The sequence below is a fragment of the Protomyctophum bolini genome (assembly GCF_963924005.1).
Source record: "Protomyctophum bolini genome assembly, chromosome: 10".
NCBI lineage: Eukaryota > Metazoa > Chordata > Actinopteri > Myctophiformes > Myctophidae > Protomyctophum > Protomyctophum bolini.
In genome coordinates, this window is record NC_137871.1 from 32,116,955 (window position 1) to 32,133,870 (window position 16,916).

Here is a 16,916-nt window from a genome sequence, read left to right on the forward strand (position 1 = left end):
GCCTCTCTGATTGTGACGATCAAGGATCAAGCCTTGAATTTATCAGGCACAAACACAAGAGCAGCACTGAGGTCGTACGCACAATCGCACACGCTTACGCGCACACAGTCAGTCACACACACACAGTCACACACACACACACACACACACACACACACACACACACACACACACACACACACACACACACACACACACACACACACACACACACACACACAGAGCACAGCACAGCACAGCACCATTATGAGGATACAGTATCTAGCAGGCTAGCAACACCACAATTTAGCCAAAAGAAACTTTTTAAATGTCATCCTTTAAAAGATGAAATATCTTGCAGCCAAAATGCACAGCAGTGGAGCTGTAAACATAAAACCTTTTAACATTACATATGAAACACTAAAGGATAACTTATACTCATATTGTATGACCCTATCTAATCCATAAGAGTGTCTGGATAGAAACAAAACCTTCTTGTAAGAGTCATGCAAAGGCGTATAATTTAGCCTTTACAATATGGCACAGAGAAGCTCAATTTGACACCAGCATAAAGAAAAAACATTGTTGTTATTGTAGGCACGAGAATACTCACATATTCCAAATGTGGAATGTATTTTTTTTTCTTTCTTTTTTTTTTTTTTAGATATGCAGCATTACTAGTAAAACTACCTTGCATTGCAGTGTGAAGGTAAGACCACTTCACACTGCTGCATTTCCCCCTAATACATTAATACACAAATGAGAAGAATTATTTGGCATTTGACCAGAGTCAAGTCGTCCGTCAACTACTTCCGTCCTTTCACTAGTCTGTGATGTTTGACCGCAAAGTGCTTTGAACGTGTCCTATTTTCGCCAGTGCCTTACCTCTTATCCCTAAACTTCTTTGCCTTTTTTTTTTTACTATTTTGAAAAACATTTCTGAATAGTTCAATTAGCCAATCTACATGCTCACAATGTGTCGAGTTCAACGTTTTTTGTTAATGTTTTTCAAAATAGTAAAAAAGGCAAACATGTTTAGGGATATGGGGTAAGACACTGGCGTGCCCTTGAGAGTACACAGCATGAGTGACTGATAAGGAACACATTAAGCCTGGTACCCCCATTTTGGGCGTGTTTGGGCAAATTCTCCAAAATAGTCAAATATACTTAGTAATATGCTTCATAAAAATACACGACGTACGCCAGTGTAGCACTGCGAAAATAGCCGATCTACAATAAAGACTGGCCATTTTCGCATGACGTTCGTCCCAGAATGTGGACTTTGGGGCTTGTGTGGTTCAGTGGTTAAGACAAAGAATGTAGGACCCTGCAGAGGCTGACCCTCACGTTACGTCACACTGTGTCTCAGTACAAACTGGTCTTCTTCATGATGCGCAGAAACTCCAGCTGATTCACTTCCCCGTCTCCGTCTCTGTCTGCTTCCTCAATCATTTCCTGTGAATGGACAGAATCATGGACAGAGTTTTAAGTATCTCTGGGTCTTGTTCACGGAGCAGGAGATCAGACGGAGAACACACTCATAGCCTGTTTACAGCAAGCACCGGTAAACCCGATAACAAGCTTATTGAGTACCCAGTATCAAATAAGCCTTTGGGCTTATCAAGCCTGTTATCGAGAATAGCGGCCCATGATGTCATGTTTAAACAAGACGAGGTGATCAAGAAATAAATCTAATCGCCCATCCTGGCAGCCTGGCACAAACATGTCGGTTTAAAAGTGTATTGATACATGCCAACCAGCATTGCCCAGGTAAATACAATTACGCTTTTGTGGTGACGGTAGACTCATGAACCAATTAACAGTTTCTTCAATATCATTTTCCAGTAAAAAGGTCAATTGCCTTCAATCTGTACTGTATTTGAAGGCCCTAGTAAAATGTAGTGTAAGTGATAATGTTTGATTACCGTAAATAAATGTGCATTTTCTGTTTATAAAGAGTTGAATATACATGGAAGTTTTATCCTAATTATTAGAGTACTATTCATAATATAAAACCATTTTATTGCATTTTATTGGTTGTTTTAATGTTTAACTTTTGTCATCTTCCTTTAATTTTAGATGGTGGTCAGCCACAAACTCACAGAATAAAAAAAGATATTGGTTCTGTTCTGAATTTGTCGTCACCCATCTTTCCACAAAATAGTAAATACTCGATAGTGGGCTCGATAAGAACCCAGCTCGTTAAGCCTGATCGATAAGGTGACCATTATCAATAGAGCTCCGTTAATTTGTACCTGCAGCTCCTCGTCGGTGAGGTTCTCTCCCAGCTCTTTGGCGACTCTCTTCAGGTTCCTGAAGGAGATCTTCCCAGTCTCGTCGTCGTCGAACAAACGGAATGCTTTCAGGATCTCCTCTTTGGAGTCCTTTTCAGCCTGAATTGAGAGAATACACCTTTTACATTAATTCACGTTCAGCAGATTCACATTCACCTGCTGTTAACTTTGGGGAAAATAGCAAGGACTCCCGAAAAGGAATGTGATGATTCTGCAGCCACTTTTCAGATTATTAAAGTCGTTCGTCAGTTTCGAAGACCACCTCGGTGTATGTGTGTGACTGTTAAAGATTTTTTCTATGGCTGCCAATGCAACTTTTTCCAATCCTTAATCACATACGGACAAACATCTATGCCGATAATATCTAACTTGCGGAGGTAACGTGCCTTGTCCACGGGCAACAGATCTTTCAACGTATGGCATTGCAAATACGTTTGATAATCGCTACTCTGCGCAATATTGTTTTGGAAATGCCGCAAATTTCATTGTAGTGAACGAGAGCAAATCACAACTTACCCTGGGGGTGGTGACTCCGCCCTGAATATGCGTTTTCGTGTCAATGTATTAGATGCGACACATTGTTAGCTTGTAGTAGATCTGTTATTTTTAAGCATGCACCCTGTTGCAAAATGATTAGGTAGCAATTGTAATGGTAATACAGTATAACTTACAATGCAACTAGCTACTCTACTTACTGGAGCAAAAGGGCAAAAGCCAGCTTGATCTAGACTTTCAGTATGAGTACAGATCCTTCTGGCTTTTTGGGTTTTAAGCGGCAGGTTTCAGAAAAGTTACCACAGGGATAACCTAGCCACCTAGGCTCACTTGATGCAAGAGAGAGCCGCCTTCCTGCCAGCATTATTATTTTATAATGGTGTCAGGCCCTGTGTACATGACTTTGATTGACTTTTCTGATGATACCACTCTCATACACTGTTCTTTCAAATCTGTCGAACAACACCTGATAACCGCATGTAACGTTCCATTCATCGTGATAGATGTTGGAGGCGCAGCGGTGGCCGAACGGTTTGCGGAGCGGTCTTGATACCGGAAGGTCGCCAGTTCGAATTCCCGGACCGGCACGTTAAAATTACCACCGCTGAAGTGCCCTTGAGCAAGCCCCTACCATGAAATGTTCTATGAGCAGGTAAGCAGCAGCTGTAAACAAGCATCTCAATCTTAGTCCACTTCCCTGGGTAAATAAAAATTAGCTTTGCTTTGTTTTGGATAATCAAAATGACTCAAAATGCGGCTGCATCCTAGCCGAGTAAAAGTGGGCGGTTTTAGCGGTGCTGGAATAGAACGAAACAACGATAGCGGGAGCTTTTTTTTAATCTATTTTCATGGCTTTTTTAATTTTTTATTTCCTCCTTTAATGTACACCTACCATCTTCTGTGTCATGACAGTAAGGAAGTCCGCAAATGAGATCTTTCCTGTCGCGTCCTTATCCACTTCACCGATCATTTTCTTGATCTCTTCTTTCTTTGGTTCGAACCCCAGGGCTCGCATTGCAACCTGTAATGCAGAGGAACAGACATGCACACATTAGACTGACACACAGATTGATCTGGTCTCCCGCCATTCATGTAGATCCATCAGCAGATTGTGATCTAGTGCAGCGGTTCCCAAACTGTTTAGCCTGTGACCCAAAAGAGAAATTAGACGTTTGCATGGCCAGGACCAAACTAGTGTAAATAGCCGATCTACAAGCTCACAACGTGCCGCATTTCTTTGATTTTTCATTGATTTCTTTATGAAATTACTGAAAATAAATCATTACATTTAGTTTTTTATTTAAATTGTGTGTGCGAATGTTTTTTGAAAATATTTTGAAATAACAATTAAAAACAAATTTAAGGGACCCATAAAATTGAGCCCGCGACCCAATGTTTGGGAACGAGTATAACCTGGGCCAGCCTGTGTTATTTCTGGTCTAGAGGGGCGGGTGGCGGTGAGTACAAGGCAGGATCTATTCAGGTGCCTGTGTCTGCACGGTGGGTTGTTGTTTGACCTTGAGCTCCTTGACGTCGATGTGTCCGGAGCCATCGGTGTCAAACAGCTCAAAGGCCTCCCTGATCTCCTGCTTCAGCTCCTCTGTGAGCTCCGGTTTGGGGCTGCTCTTCTTCCTGGGAGGAGGTACGGGGCCCTGCAGGGACGGCCTCTTTGCAATGGTCGCCTGGAGAGCACAGAAGAAGAACAAGTGATGATGGTGAAGGCGGGTAGCCTCGCGTTGCGATACTAATATACCACTGCGCTGGGCTACGCGGGGCATATGCAATAGGGGCGGGTGAAGAGTGGCTGCGCCAGGCTAGAAGGCGGGGGGCAAAGATAGTGAATAATCACTAGGTTAATAGCAGTGGTGGAAAGTAAGTAAGTGGATTTACTCAACTTTGAGGAACTTTTATTATTTACTTAATTTTTTTAAAGATATTGTTGGGGCTTTTCTGCCTTTATTTGGATAGTCTACAGTGGAGAGTGACAAGAAACAGAGAGACAGAGAGATTAGGAGTGACACGCAGCAAAGGTTGTCAATTGTCAGGGTGGAGAATACTTGTTTGTGCATGTGAAGAGGGTGGGATTGATCCATTTTGGTACTGTATTACATTTTGTTACCATACCAATATAATATTTCTACACGCACGCAGGCACGCACACACACACACACACACACACACACACACACACACACACACACACCTGCTACTTTTACTTAAATAACTTAAGCTGTGTATTGTGTACTGTGCAGTGTGCACCACCAGTGTTGTGTGATATTAGTCTGGCTTATTAGCCAGGCTACACCACCACAGCTGCACTAGTGAAGGAGAACAGATGAGTCACGTGATGTGAGAAGATGGGATGAGTAAGAGGCTGCAGCCATGGGAAAAAAAACATTTACATAAAGGCTTGTCTGTAGACTAGAGTCTATAATCACAGCCAGCTGGTTATCTGTCTGTACTAGGCTTAATAACATGCTTACATGCACATGTCCCTTTTGTCATCAATGATAAACAATTTCACTCACCATTATTTACTAGCTAGATGTAAAGGGAGATGATGATGATGATGATTAAACTGTTTCTCCTTTCTCATCGGCGTAAACAAACAGATAAAAAAGAATGTCTTCTTTTTCTTTTCTTCCCCTGGACCCTCTTTAAGCGGTTTCTCCAGCAAAGCTTTTTTACAAATGCCACGAAATAAACGTTTTGCAGCTAATAATAACAAACTGAAACAGGTTCTTATTTGATCAAATCCACGCAACCTACCTACTGCTGCCCTTGACAACCAGGCAGCCAATCACAGTGAGTGCGGCGCACGCACCGTCCTTCCGGCGTATGGGATTCTCCACTGGGGGTGTGGCCGCGTGGTTACAACAAGTAAGGGGGCGGAGCAATAGCTAGGGCGACGTCTCCGGTTGGTCCGACTAGTGGCGTTCCTTGACGTATGCCTCTCGCGCAAATGGGCGGGCGGCACCTCGTCCAATGGCATAGCGTCCTGCACTCAGCTGATAACACCGCTCATCGGGCTGTGCCGTGCGCGGTTCGGTTTCATTTACATTACATTGTGGTCTGGTCTGGGCAGCAGGTAAAATATTAATATTTTATATATATAATAATAATAGTATTTTGAACTTGAAGTGTGGAATATTATGAATATCCGCTTTGCACATTGTAATGGATGTTATCATTCAGTTTACGTGGTGTTGTTCTGCTTCATTGTTCAAAATAAAAGTGACATCTCATCTGACTGCGAGTTCGCCTATCTCCAGTCCATGCAGTGCGACGACCAGGCATCAGTTCACCTGTGACCTGTTGACGACTTTTGACGTGTAAATTCATCGTCATGGCCACACGAGTTCGACCGGTGAGATATAGAGCATTATTTATGTACTTTGTCATCACGGTATAATATGTTTATGGTGTTTATGTGAGGATACGATAGTTTAAGTTGTTTAAGACCTGTGTGGTGTTACCTCTCCTGAGGGCTGAGGCTCCTCCATGCATGCGCGCGCGTGTGCGCGCATGCATGGAGGAGCGTGTGTGTGTGTGCGTGAGAGAGACTGTGTGTTTAATGATTATCCTAATGGGTAATAGCAGGTCAGGTGGACACCTCGATGTAAAATTGGCTAATTTGTTCAAAATGTAAAATAAAATAAAAATAGTCTAGTCTCAAGTAAAAGGAGGTAGGTTATATGTACATGCTTATTACACGGCTTGGTTGAATGCCATGACATATGGCATTCATTCATACAACTTAAGAAATGTATTCTTTATTCATATTATACATATATTTAATATTACACAGCCTGTCAGTGATTTATCTATAAACAATGACCACTCAGCCATACATTATCCCCTACTTAAACATTCAACATTTAAGTTTTAATATTTCTAACTGAACTGCTACAAATTGCTACAAAACCTGTATATCCAGTCATTTTGGGGCATAAACAACGAGTTGAAGCATAAAATGAAGTGTGATAAAAACTGATAATGATGTACCGTGCATGTTCGCATCATGTATGCTTTACATTAATAGCATTTTTCAATGAGGTACGGATGCCCCTAGTGCCCACCTGACCTGTATCCATCTCTCTCTCTCTCTCTCTCTCTCTCTCTCTCTCTCTCTCTCTCTCTCTCTCTCTCTCTCTCTCTCTCTCATTCATTCATATGTATATATATATAGGGTAGTAAAAGGTGTGCAGTGATTGGCGGCTCAGGGTTCCTGGGCAGACACCTGGTAGAAAAGGTGCTGGAGAAGGGTTACTCTGTGTCCGTCTTTGACATCCGACAGAGCTACGATCTGCCCGGTGTCACCTTCTACCAGGGAGACCTGTGTGACAAACAGGTGGGTCAGGTGGCTCCCCTTTGTCTTCTCCTGGTGAGCCACAAGGCCACTGGCAGTGAATCTTCTCTGTGTGTGTGTTCCATTGTGTGTGTGTGTGTGTGTATGTGTGTGTGTGCGTGCGCGTGCGCGTGCGTGCATGGGCCTGTCACAATTATTACATAATCGTCTAATCGCAATTATTAGAGATTTAGAGTTATTCATACGTTAAAAATGCTAAAATAGCAGATCTGCAAGCTCGTAGATCAGCTATTTCCGCTATGTCAGTCTTTTTTTTGTATATTTCAGTTATTTGTCATATCTGCCCTGTGCATTTTTTGATTACCAAGCAAACAGAAATGTATTCTTTATTCATAATTATGTTCCAATGTTCAATGCCAAAAACACAATTAAATTGTTAATTGCAATTACTTGTGTGATAATTAATCGTCAACTTAAATTTGTGATCGTGTGTGTGTGTGTGTGTGTGTGTGTGTGTGTGTGTGTGCACGTGCGTGCACGTGCGTGCGTGTGTGTTGCAGGCTCTGCTGCCAGCTCTAAAGGAGGTGTCTCTGGTGTTCCACTGTGCCTCCCCGGCTCCTGCCAGTGATGACCGGGCTCTGTTTCACAGGGTGAACGTCCAGGGAACCCGCGCTGTGATCGAGGCCTGCAGAGAGGCTGGAGTACAGGTGGGACCATGTCGCTGTCAGATGTATGTCCAAATACTAGGCCTGTAGAGAGGCTGGAGTACAGGTGGGACCATGTTGCTGTTGGGTGTATGTCCAATACTAGGCCTGCAGAGAGGCTGGAGTACAGGTGGGACCACGTTGCTGTTGGGTGTATGTCCAATACTAGGCCTGAGGCCTGCAGAGAGGCTGGAGTACAGGTGGGACCACGTTGCTGTTGGGTGTATGTCCAATACTAGGCCTGAGGCCTGCAGAGAGGCTGGAGTACAGGTGGGAACACGTTTATGACCACGTGTATGTCCAATACTAGGGCTGCACATAATGGAAATTGTCAGCAGAATAGCTACTGGTGGATTTTAGCCTAGGTAGTGCTAATAATAATAGTGTGCTTTTAGCACACTCTGGTGGATCCAGGTATTAAAGCCACCACTTCGGCCTGGTGGAGACAAATATACCAAAGTAAAAGTACTAAAACTTTCTGAAAATACCAGATCTACAAGTTCATAACGCATCACGTCGATGTAATTGTTGTAGAGTAGAAGTTGCAAAAATGGCCCAAATGGTACTGTGTATTGTAAGCTCTTGTATAGTACTTAGCTATTGCACACTAGTTACTATCCACTCCTGCCCCGCCAACGGACGGCCGCACCTGGCTTCATTTCATTTCACGAGTCTGAAAAGGAGATACAGTGTTGGATTATTATTATTGGAAATTATATTGCATGTGGGGTCCAAAGATTTAAAATGTATGGGGGTTCGTGGTCTAATTACTATCAAAGTAAGGGTCCATGAAAGTAAGTTTGACTATACTATTTAGTCACTAGTCAGTCACTGGCTCTTGCAAATGTTTTTCATTGGTTCAATATTTTTACAACCCAGACACGGGTAACTATTTTAACTTTCACTTTTAGAAAAGAACAACAATACAATCTACAAGCTCACAACGTGTCACATGGTCGCATTTTGTGTTTGTACTTTGTAGATCTGCTATTTTGGCTACTTTTGGCGCCGAACTCGAGTAAAAAAAGGAAGAAATGATGCGATGTGCAAATTGAAATTCGACATTTTTATGGCATTAGAGCCCTTTATAAGATTATTACGTCTGACTTTTTGATTTCAGATTCTCATTCCCTAGCTGCTTGCCAACACCACATGCTTTTTATCACCCTTTGACAGCATTTATTTTCGAAACAGTCATTGAATCATGTGCAACAATTACAGCAAGTTACAATTCATCATTACAAAACAGCTTAACAGAACCAGACTTAAGCAACAGGCCAGAAGTAGCAGTAGGGGGCAGGTCAAGCAGTGCAGTTTAGCAACACACATATGAGGCCATCTGACAACCATGTCTGTAACTACTTATACCCTATATATACTTTATTACAATTTAGGCATTTAGCAGACGCTCTTAATCCAGAGCGATTTACAGTACTTTATTCATATTATAAGACAACTGACAATTTAAGACTGATGCCTGCGATTTGTTTCAGCATGCAGGTACCCAACAACACTGTTAAAGCCCCCTTAGTCCCTACTGTGGCAAAAGCATGACGTGTCTCTGATAGTAGATAACAGCATCTGTCAAATTGTAATTGTAACAATTTGTTTTTATGTTGCCAGAAACTTGTTCTGACCAGCAGTGCCAGTGTGGTCTTTGAGGGGACAGACATTAAGAACGGGAGAGAGGACCTCCCCTATGCCAGGAAGCCCATCGACTACTACACCGAGACCAAGATTGAACAGGAGAAGGTAAGACCCTCCTCCCTAGACTTGGATTTATGGTGAAATCCCACCTAATTGGCTTACCGGTGTTCAGTAGTTAATCAAAGTAATCAATTGAATCTATCTATAAATGCACCAACTCTCTGTGTGTACGTACGTGTGTGTACATAGTCTGTAATTCACGTATCTCAAGAACATCTTTCTCTATTTCTTTTATTCATTGAGAAAAAAATCAACAAAATACTCGCTAAGAAAATAAATGGATAGTTGAAGGCATCCCAACGTACTGCACTAATAGTTATGTATTCATGATAAATGATGTAGGCCTATTCTGTTGTTGGGGTCTAGTTGGTTCTGGAAGCCTGTGACAAGGACCAGGGGCTCCTCACGGTGGCCATCAGACCTCATGGCATCTTTGGCCCCCGAGACCCTCAGCTGGTGCCTATCCTAGTGGACACAGCTCGCAGGGGCAAGATGAAGTTCATTATTGGGTGAGTCAGCACATCCTAACTCCGCCAGATGGAAGTGGCTTGCTTCACATTTGTTTCACAACCTACTTCCATGTGGGATCTCTGTAGCCAATCAAACGCTGAATAAGGCCGTCCTTTTTTTTCTCCTTTTTTTACGGTACTTGTCAGGTAATTGGATGGGACCGTCTGGCCATCATATAGAGTCACACGGGGACTACAAATTTCACGCCCCCGAATGAGACAGCGGCCCCACTTCTGGTCCGTTTCAACTGTGTACTGCAGCTGCCAATGCAATCCCTATGAGGGGCATCATAAAATACCCTAATTTCACTGGTTCATTACTAAGGCTGTAGCGATTTATTTTGTGTTCTAATAAAGTGTCCCATATGTTTGATTAGTCCTTTTCAATGTCACATACCTGCCATCTCAATAGAGCGTCGCAGTCTCGCCCCCCTCGAGAGACCCGGAAAAGAAATCGCCGTTCATTTTCCTCATAGGCATTTCTTAAAGTATTTATTTAAAGGGCCGATCAAATCATTAGAAAGAAGAAAATAAAGGCAGGAGACAACACCATTTGTTTTGTTTTTCTTCTTATAAATTATTTGATCGGCCCAAAACATTGTGTTCATTGTCATGATTTGTCACGATCCGAGTTGGCTTTGTCCGCGTCGTAACCGTCTTTAAATAAATACTTTAAGAAATGCCTATGGGAAAAATGCATTGGGATTTATTTCCTGGGCCACTCGTTCTGAAAGGGGGAGGGACTGCGACGCTCTATATACATCCTACAATGTACTATAATAAACATCAGTTTGTGAAAAGTGCTAGCATTGTAAATCTCAAGTCAAAGTAGTCACACGGTATATACGTCACGGTTGCATCCCTTGAGGTTTTCAATACACAGATATATTTGTTGTATTTAGTTTTATATGCTTGTATTTGTTGAAAATGATCTAAACAGCATCTTGCAAGACTATTATTAATACTCATCTGGAGAATTCACTAGGTAGTTGAAAATGTCAGCATGTCACTCCTCCATTTAGCTGGGTTATTTTCCCATGCAACTATTCAGCAAAGTTAATTATACAACAAGTTGACAGCGGTAAAACACACCGTCGGAGCTCCGTGGTAGGTAGAACATAATATGTTCTACCTATACTTACCTATGCTTACTATATATTATATAGTAAGCCCGTGACATTTTCAAAATATAGACATGAATAACAAAGTCAGTCGGGATCGGGATGTATATTGAGAATTCCAAGTCGGCGCTCGTAGCCTCGTAAAGGCAGTGACGTCCCTTAAAAGCGGCAGGTTCTCTGTCTGCCATCTCCCTTCTGCTCCGTTAACATTATAGGTAACTCATTCAAGTGGTAAATTAAATGTGAAATACATCCTCTATTGAGAAAACAACAATATATGTTGACAAAGACACTTCATACATTTGGAAACATATTTTTATTCAAATCAATATAGTCTTCAGTTTATTTCATATTATTTTAAAAGTAGGCTAACTACAGTTGAATTTCAATGGACTTCTATGGGCTGGCCTGCAGTACACCGTGCCAACGGACCAGAAGTGGGGACGCTGTCTCATTTGGGGGCGTGAAATTTGTAGTCCCTGTGTGTCTCTATTGACCTGTCTACATGACGTATAGTAGCTGAGCCAGCAGGAAAGCAAACAACCTCTACAAACGATACACGTAAATGTGTTAACGAAACGCCTGATAGCATTGGGTTTAACACTTTAAAAAACAAACTCGCTATTGTGTCGGATGTGTAGGTCATGTCTTCGCTTGCTTTCAAGAATAGAAGACGATTTTCCAATTTTAAGGCGCTGGGAAATACAATTGCAACAGGTGCTTCTTCTTGTGAACTCAATACCGTCACATCTGGTGGAGTCAGATTAAACAAATCCTACATGTAGGAGAGAGATGGGAGTTTAATCAGACAGGACACAAAGTAAAAGATAAAAAAGTTCCCAAAAAGGCAAAAGTGCCCTTTTTTCTAGGGTTTTATTGTAATTCTTACACATTTCTTCCTTTGTTTATTTTATTTTAATGCTTATTTTAATTTGACTTTGATGATGTGTGAAGCACTGTGTTGTAAAAAGTGCTATACAAATAAAGTTTATTATTTTTGATGGGATGTGATGAGCAGTAACTGGCATACTTATCCGCTATGAGTCATTATTAGCCTGAGGCTGATTCTAAAACAAAATGGCTTCTAAATCCTAAACTTTATGAAAAACCTATGTTTCTATGTCAGTGGTGCTCAACTTTTTTCATGGTAAGGAGTCTAAGGACCCCCAGAATTGTCTTGGCCGCGGTCCACCATCTGAAGATATGTTGTTCCAGGGACCCCCCAGAAGCAAAGATTTTAGTAAAAACGTTCGCTCTGAAAGAATATATATTCAAAGATTTGGGCCACATTTTCACTATTTAAAAAAAAGAGCGGATCGACAAGCTCATAGCGCGGCACTCGGTGCCACGCTATGAGCTTGTAGATCTGTTATTTTTCAATAGCTAAAGTATAACATAATGCTTAAAACACCAAAAGGCGTTCCCGTCCTGAATGATAGTATACAAAACATGATAGTATACAAAATATGTGGTCATTGGTGTTAACTCTTTTCTTTGTGTCTTTGTAGTGATGGGACCAACCTGGTGGATTTCACCTTTGTGGAGAACGTGGTTCACGGTCATATCTTGGCTGCTGAGCGCCTGAGGCCAGGCTCACCCATATGTGGCAAGGTGAGAGAGTCTGGAGTAAACCATCCATCTATTACATCCCCCTGTAGCTGCTGTGTTCTTCCCTCCAACACTACACTCTCCCCATTTATAATTTCTCCCACTAATCTCCAGATTTCACATGCAGTGCATGTGAAAACATCCCCGCCTGCTGGGCATCGCCCGTCACTGCGCTCTCTCAAACCCGCTCTGTTCCAGTTTCTAACCCCTAATGTGTCATTACTCATTATAGAGATATTAAGATGTTTTATTAAAAAATGTTTAAAGCTTTTGACAGATTAAAAAAAAATTGCTGATATTCAAGCTTACCGTGAACCGTGCATTGCAATGTGTTGAGCTTGCCGTTTCAAGTGTTGTAAGCTTGTAGATCAACTATTTCCGTTATTTTGTAAAGGTTTTGGACAGAAAAATGGGATTTCTTTGTATATGTAAGTTATATGTAATATCTGCACTGGCCTGTACAATTTATTTGTGATTACGAAGCCTCATGGGCGGACCATGAAAATTTGGGCCCCTGGGCCACCGACATGCAAAAGGCCTTTTGGGGTTATTTTATTGACATTGTCTGACAAAAAGTACTTGGGGGCACATGAGCTTGAGCCTCTGCATGACTCTGACACGGTCACATGGAGGCTCAAGCTCAGGGCCCTCCCTAGTTCAGGGGCCCCTGGGCAGGGGCCCAACAGGCCCTTTTGGTAATCCTCCCCTGTGAAGCCTAAAAGGCAAACAAATACAAATTGTAACGTTCCAATGTTCAATGCAAAAAAAATATAAACACAAATCGTTAATCCCAATTATTTGCGTGACAATTAACTGCCAGCTGTAACCGTGACCCTCGCTGACTGCCTGCTTGTCCCCGTACGTCGTGTCTCCACACAGCCGTACCACATCACCAACGACGAGCCCGTGCGGTTCTGGGACTTCATGGCCGAGATCCTGGTGGGTTTGGGCTACGCGGCGCCCCGCTACCACCTGCCCTACGCGCTGGTGTATGGCCTGGCCCTGCTCATGTGGCTGCTGGCCCTCGTCCTGCGCCCCCTGGTGGACTTCAAGCCCACCTTCACCCCGATGAGGGTGGCGCTGGCCGGCACACACCACTACTACAGCTGCGAGCGCGCCAAGGAGGACATGGGCTACGCGCCCGTGGTCGGCCTGAAGGAGGGCATCGCCCGCACCGTGGACAGCTACCCTCATCTGCGGCACGGAGCTTGATGACGTGAGATGGGATCGCAGGAGGTGGACTTATTTATGAGTCTTGACCCCTTTTCCACCACAAGAACTTTGGTTCTAGAACTGGTTCCGTTCTATATTTTGTATGATGAATTATTATATCACATCTGCATCTTCCGACCTGAATAGGGACACGACCACTTTGGTTTCCACTTCAGGGTAAGAAGAAGTATTTTTTTCGTTCCAGTTCCGAACCAACTAACAACTCTGAACCAGTTAATTTGGTTCCAAATTTGGTGGGAAAACTAAAAATGGAGCCGGTTCAACCCAGGTAGAAAAGGGGCCAGGCTGTCCTGTGCTGTTTTCATACATTTTCGAAGAGTTTTGTAAATAACAGATCAACCACATGCTGCGATGTATGTATGCTATTTTCCTGTGTAAAACAGGGTTAAAGTGGTTAAACTGATGCTATAGCAACTGAAACCCCCTTAAGGCCCGACCCCCTGCGGGTCCCCAGACGCCACCTTGAGAACACCTGAGGTGAAAGATCTTAATGATGAAGGGTATCTCTCTCTCGTGAGCAATTATGTGACATTACTGTAATGGTTTACTGGTGCGGAGGGAGAACGTAATGGGCTGTTTCAGGGCTATGGTTCAATTTGAAGCAGCCGGCAGCAGGTTCACACACCTTCAGCGCGGTGACAGACACTGATGGCTTTTAATAGCTTTTATGCAGATCTGTGAACTTGTGTGTGAAGTGAATGCTGCCAGTCACCTCATATTGCCCTACACTCCCAGCTCTCACCAGCAGATGGCAGCAGATATTCCCGGTGGGCACATAAGGCTAAAGGTAAAACCAGCTAAACTTAACTTGTGAAGGTTACAGAACTTACTAAATTATCTGTTCACTGTGCTAACAAATCTTCAGTAGATCTCTGTAATGTGCTGTACATTCAAATAGGGCTAGTAGGCCTGCTTTCAAATTGCATTTATACATTCCAGTGGAATATGTTCCTCTTGATACTGCTTTCATTAAAAACAGATATTTCTGATGTTTGGCACCTACTGATGAATGAATATGGAAACAATATTTGATATATTATTGCTGTTTGCTCTAATATAGGCATTCCACTGCTGTTGCGACATTGCAATGCACGCATCACTGAGAAGGCATCCGTCCGTTTCTTTTTCAAGTGAAGCAGTTACAACACCGTCCGTTCTCTAAACGTTGGTTTTGGCAGTCAAACAACAATAATGGGATGGGCAGGGCAATCACAGTGCAATCAAGTCCCAGTCTCCACATTCCAGCAGACATATTGTTGTCTTTACATTTAAACAATTACAGGTCAAAATAATCGTAGCAACTGCAGTTGTCCAGGTTCAAAGAATGTGTGTGTGTGTGTGTGTGTGTGTGTGTGTGTGTGTGCGCCTGGGCTGGTTGCTGCGTGTTTGGCATTCCGTGTGCTGGTGTGGTTTTCGTGGGAAGGTGGGGGTTATGTTCAGATACCTTGCTGCATTCTCTCCTCAGCGTTAAGCGAGCAGCACCCAAATGATTCACTGCTGGAGTCACACAGCCATGGGGCAAGGCCACCCGACTGGTTTGTGTTTGTGTGTGTGTGTGTGTGTGTGTGTGTGTGTGTGTTGTATTACTATACTTGTGTGTACCAAATGTTCCCACAAGTAATACCGGTAGTCAAAATTGAGAAATAGCCATTGTCTATTGAGAAATGGTTGTTTTATTTATTTAGGTTACACTTGCCATTAGGAAAAGGTTGGGGTTAGTTAGTGTTGCGATTTCGGGTGACCACCCGAGTGATCCCTGTAAGATTCTCCATCTAACAAGGGTCGGTGAGTGATGATTCAGTTGAGTCGTGTGTGCGGAGTACATGACAAGGCAGTATTTCATGACACATTCTGAAGTGTAGTAGACTGAGAGGAATATATATATATATATATATATATATATATATACAGTATTGTACAGTGGGTACATGATGTGCCTAGCTGAAATAAAAACAGGGATTAGAACAGGAATGTACAGGAACAGAACTAGTCCTGAAACTTGACAGTCATAAAGTACGAGCGTCATGTGAACCATGGCTAGAACAGAACAGGCATCTTGTATCATCGTGCACAGACGTCAGTCTCTGATATAGTAGTTGATGGTCATCGTATCATGGATATCAATGAACTAACGAACTAGGTAATTATGTTCACGCAGATGATTGTTTTACCACTGGGTCATGCAGATAAGGTCATTATTCATGACAGGATGAGGCATTTGGATCTTAGGTATAGGGGTTATGTCCTCACAAGTATCGTAATACTAACCTGTGTGTGTGTGTGTGTGTGTGTGTGTGTGTGTGTGTGTGTGTGGTGGGAGGTGAAAGCAGACTACAGACATGCCAACATGCAGAGAGTGAAACCTTTACTTGCCAGTTTCTTATTCCATCATCTCTCTGCCTGTCCCCCCCCTCTCTCTCTCTAGCATGCTATACATCAGATTGTGTGTGGTCACCGGTATTAATCTCTGCCTTTCCCTGTGTTTCTCCCTCTTGTCGCTTTCTCCTCCGCGGCGTTGAGACAAATGAGCAGGTGTCAATGTGGGCTCAGAAGCGCGTTAATAATGAATGTTCTGGATTTGTTGCGACATCCATCCACACCTTTGTTCACATTTGAAAGGGCTCTTGGCAAATGTAAGCACGGCGGCGGGTGTGAGATGATTTTTTTTTCCACTCACCCCTTTTCTTTTTAGTCGAAAATTAGTAATGGGGTTGGTTCCACTCGGCTCACACAGTGCATAATGTGTCCAATAGCGTGGAAAGATCCATTTACTAGTGTTTGGAACCCATTTTGCTGCTTTCCAGAGAATACATTAATCTCTCTCTCTTTCATATAAACAACTACAGTATCAAACTATCAATAGTGTTTTTGATCTTGTATTATGTGCCGCACGTGGTCACATTTGCATATCATGATGTGCTACAAAGAATTTTGAAAGGCAGGTTTTGAAAATAATT

The 16,916-nt window shown here is 42.7% G+C and overlaps 2 protein-coding genes across 3 annotated transcripts; one reads left to right on the plus strand and one right to left on the minus strand.

The window, feature by feature from the left end:
* Nucleotides 1-313: 313 nt before the first annotated feature.
* On the minus strand, nt 314-5,524 carry cetn2 (centrin, EF-hand protein, 2). Its single transcript, XM_080774002.1, has 5 exons — nt 5,297-5,524; nt 4,286-4,450; nt 3,661-3,789; nt 2,235-2,372; nt 314-1,434 (listed from the first exon to the last, which is right to left on the minus strand). The coding sequence occupies exons 1-5, from the start codon at nt 5,297-5,299 to the stop codon at nt 1,345-1,347; spliced, it is 525 nt and encodes a 174-aa protein (XP_080630128.1). The 5' UTR covers nt 5,300-5,524; the 3' UTR covers nt 314-1,344.
* Nucleotides 5,525-5,805: 281 nt separating this feature from the next.
* Nucleotides 5,806-14,941, plus strand: nsdhl (NAD(P) dependent 3-beta-hydroxysteroid dehydrogenase NSDHL). 2 transcript variants are annotated; one of them, XM_080774838.1, is made up of 8 exons: nt 5,806-5,856; nt 6,004-6,135; nt 6,958-7,119; nt 7,638-7,784; nt 9,405-9,533; nt 9,855-9,997; nt 12,627-12,729; nt 13,606-14,941. In XM_080774838.1, the coding sequence occupies exons 2-8, from the start codon at nt 6,115-6,117 to the stop codon at nt 13,936-13,938; spliced, it is 1,038 nt and encodes a 345-aa protein (XP_080630964.1). In that variant the 5' UTR covers nt 5,806-5,856; nt 6,004-6,114; the 3' UTR covers nt 13,939-14,941. The 2 variants fall into 2 exon arrangements, with proteins under 2 accessions (XP_080630964.1, XP_080630965.1); XM_080774839.1 differs by having other exon boundaries at nt 5,819-5,856; nt 6,041-6,135.
* The last annotated feature ends 1,975 nt before the right edge of the window (nt 14,942-16,916 follow it).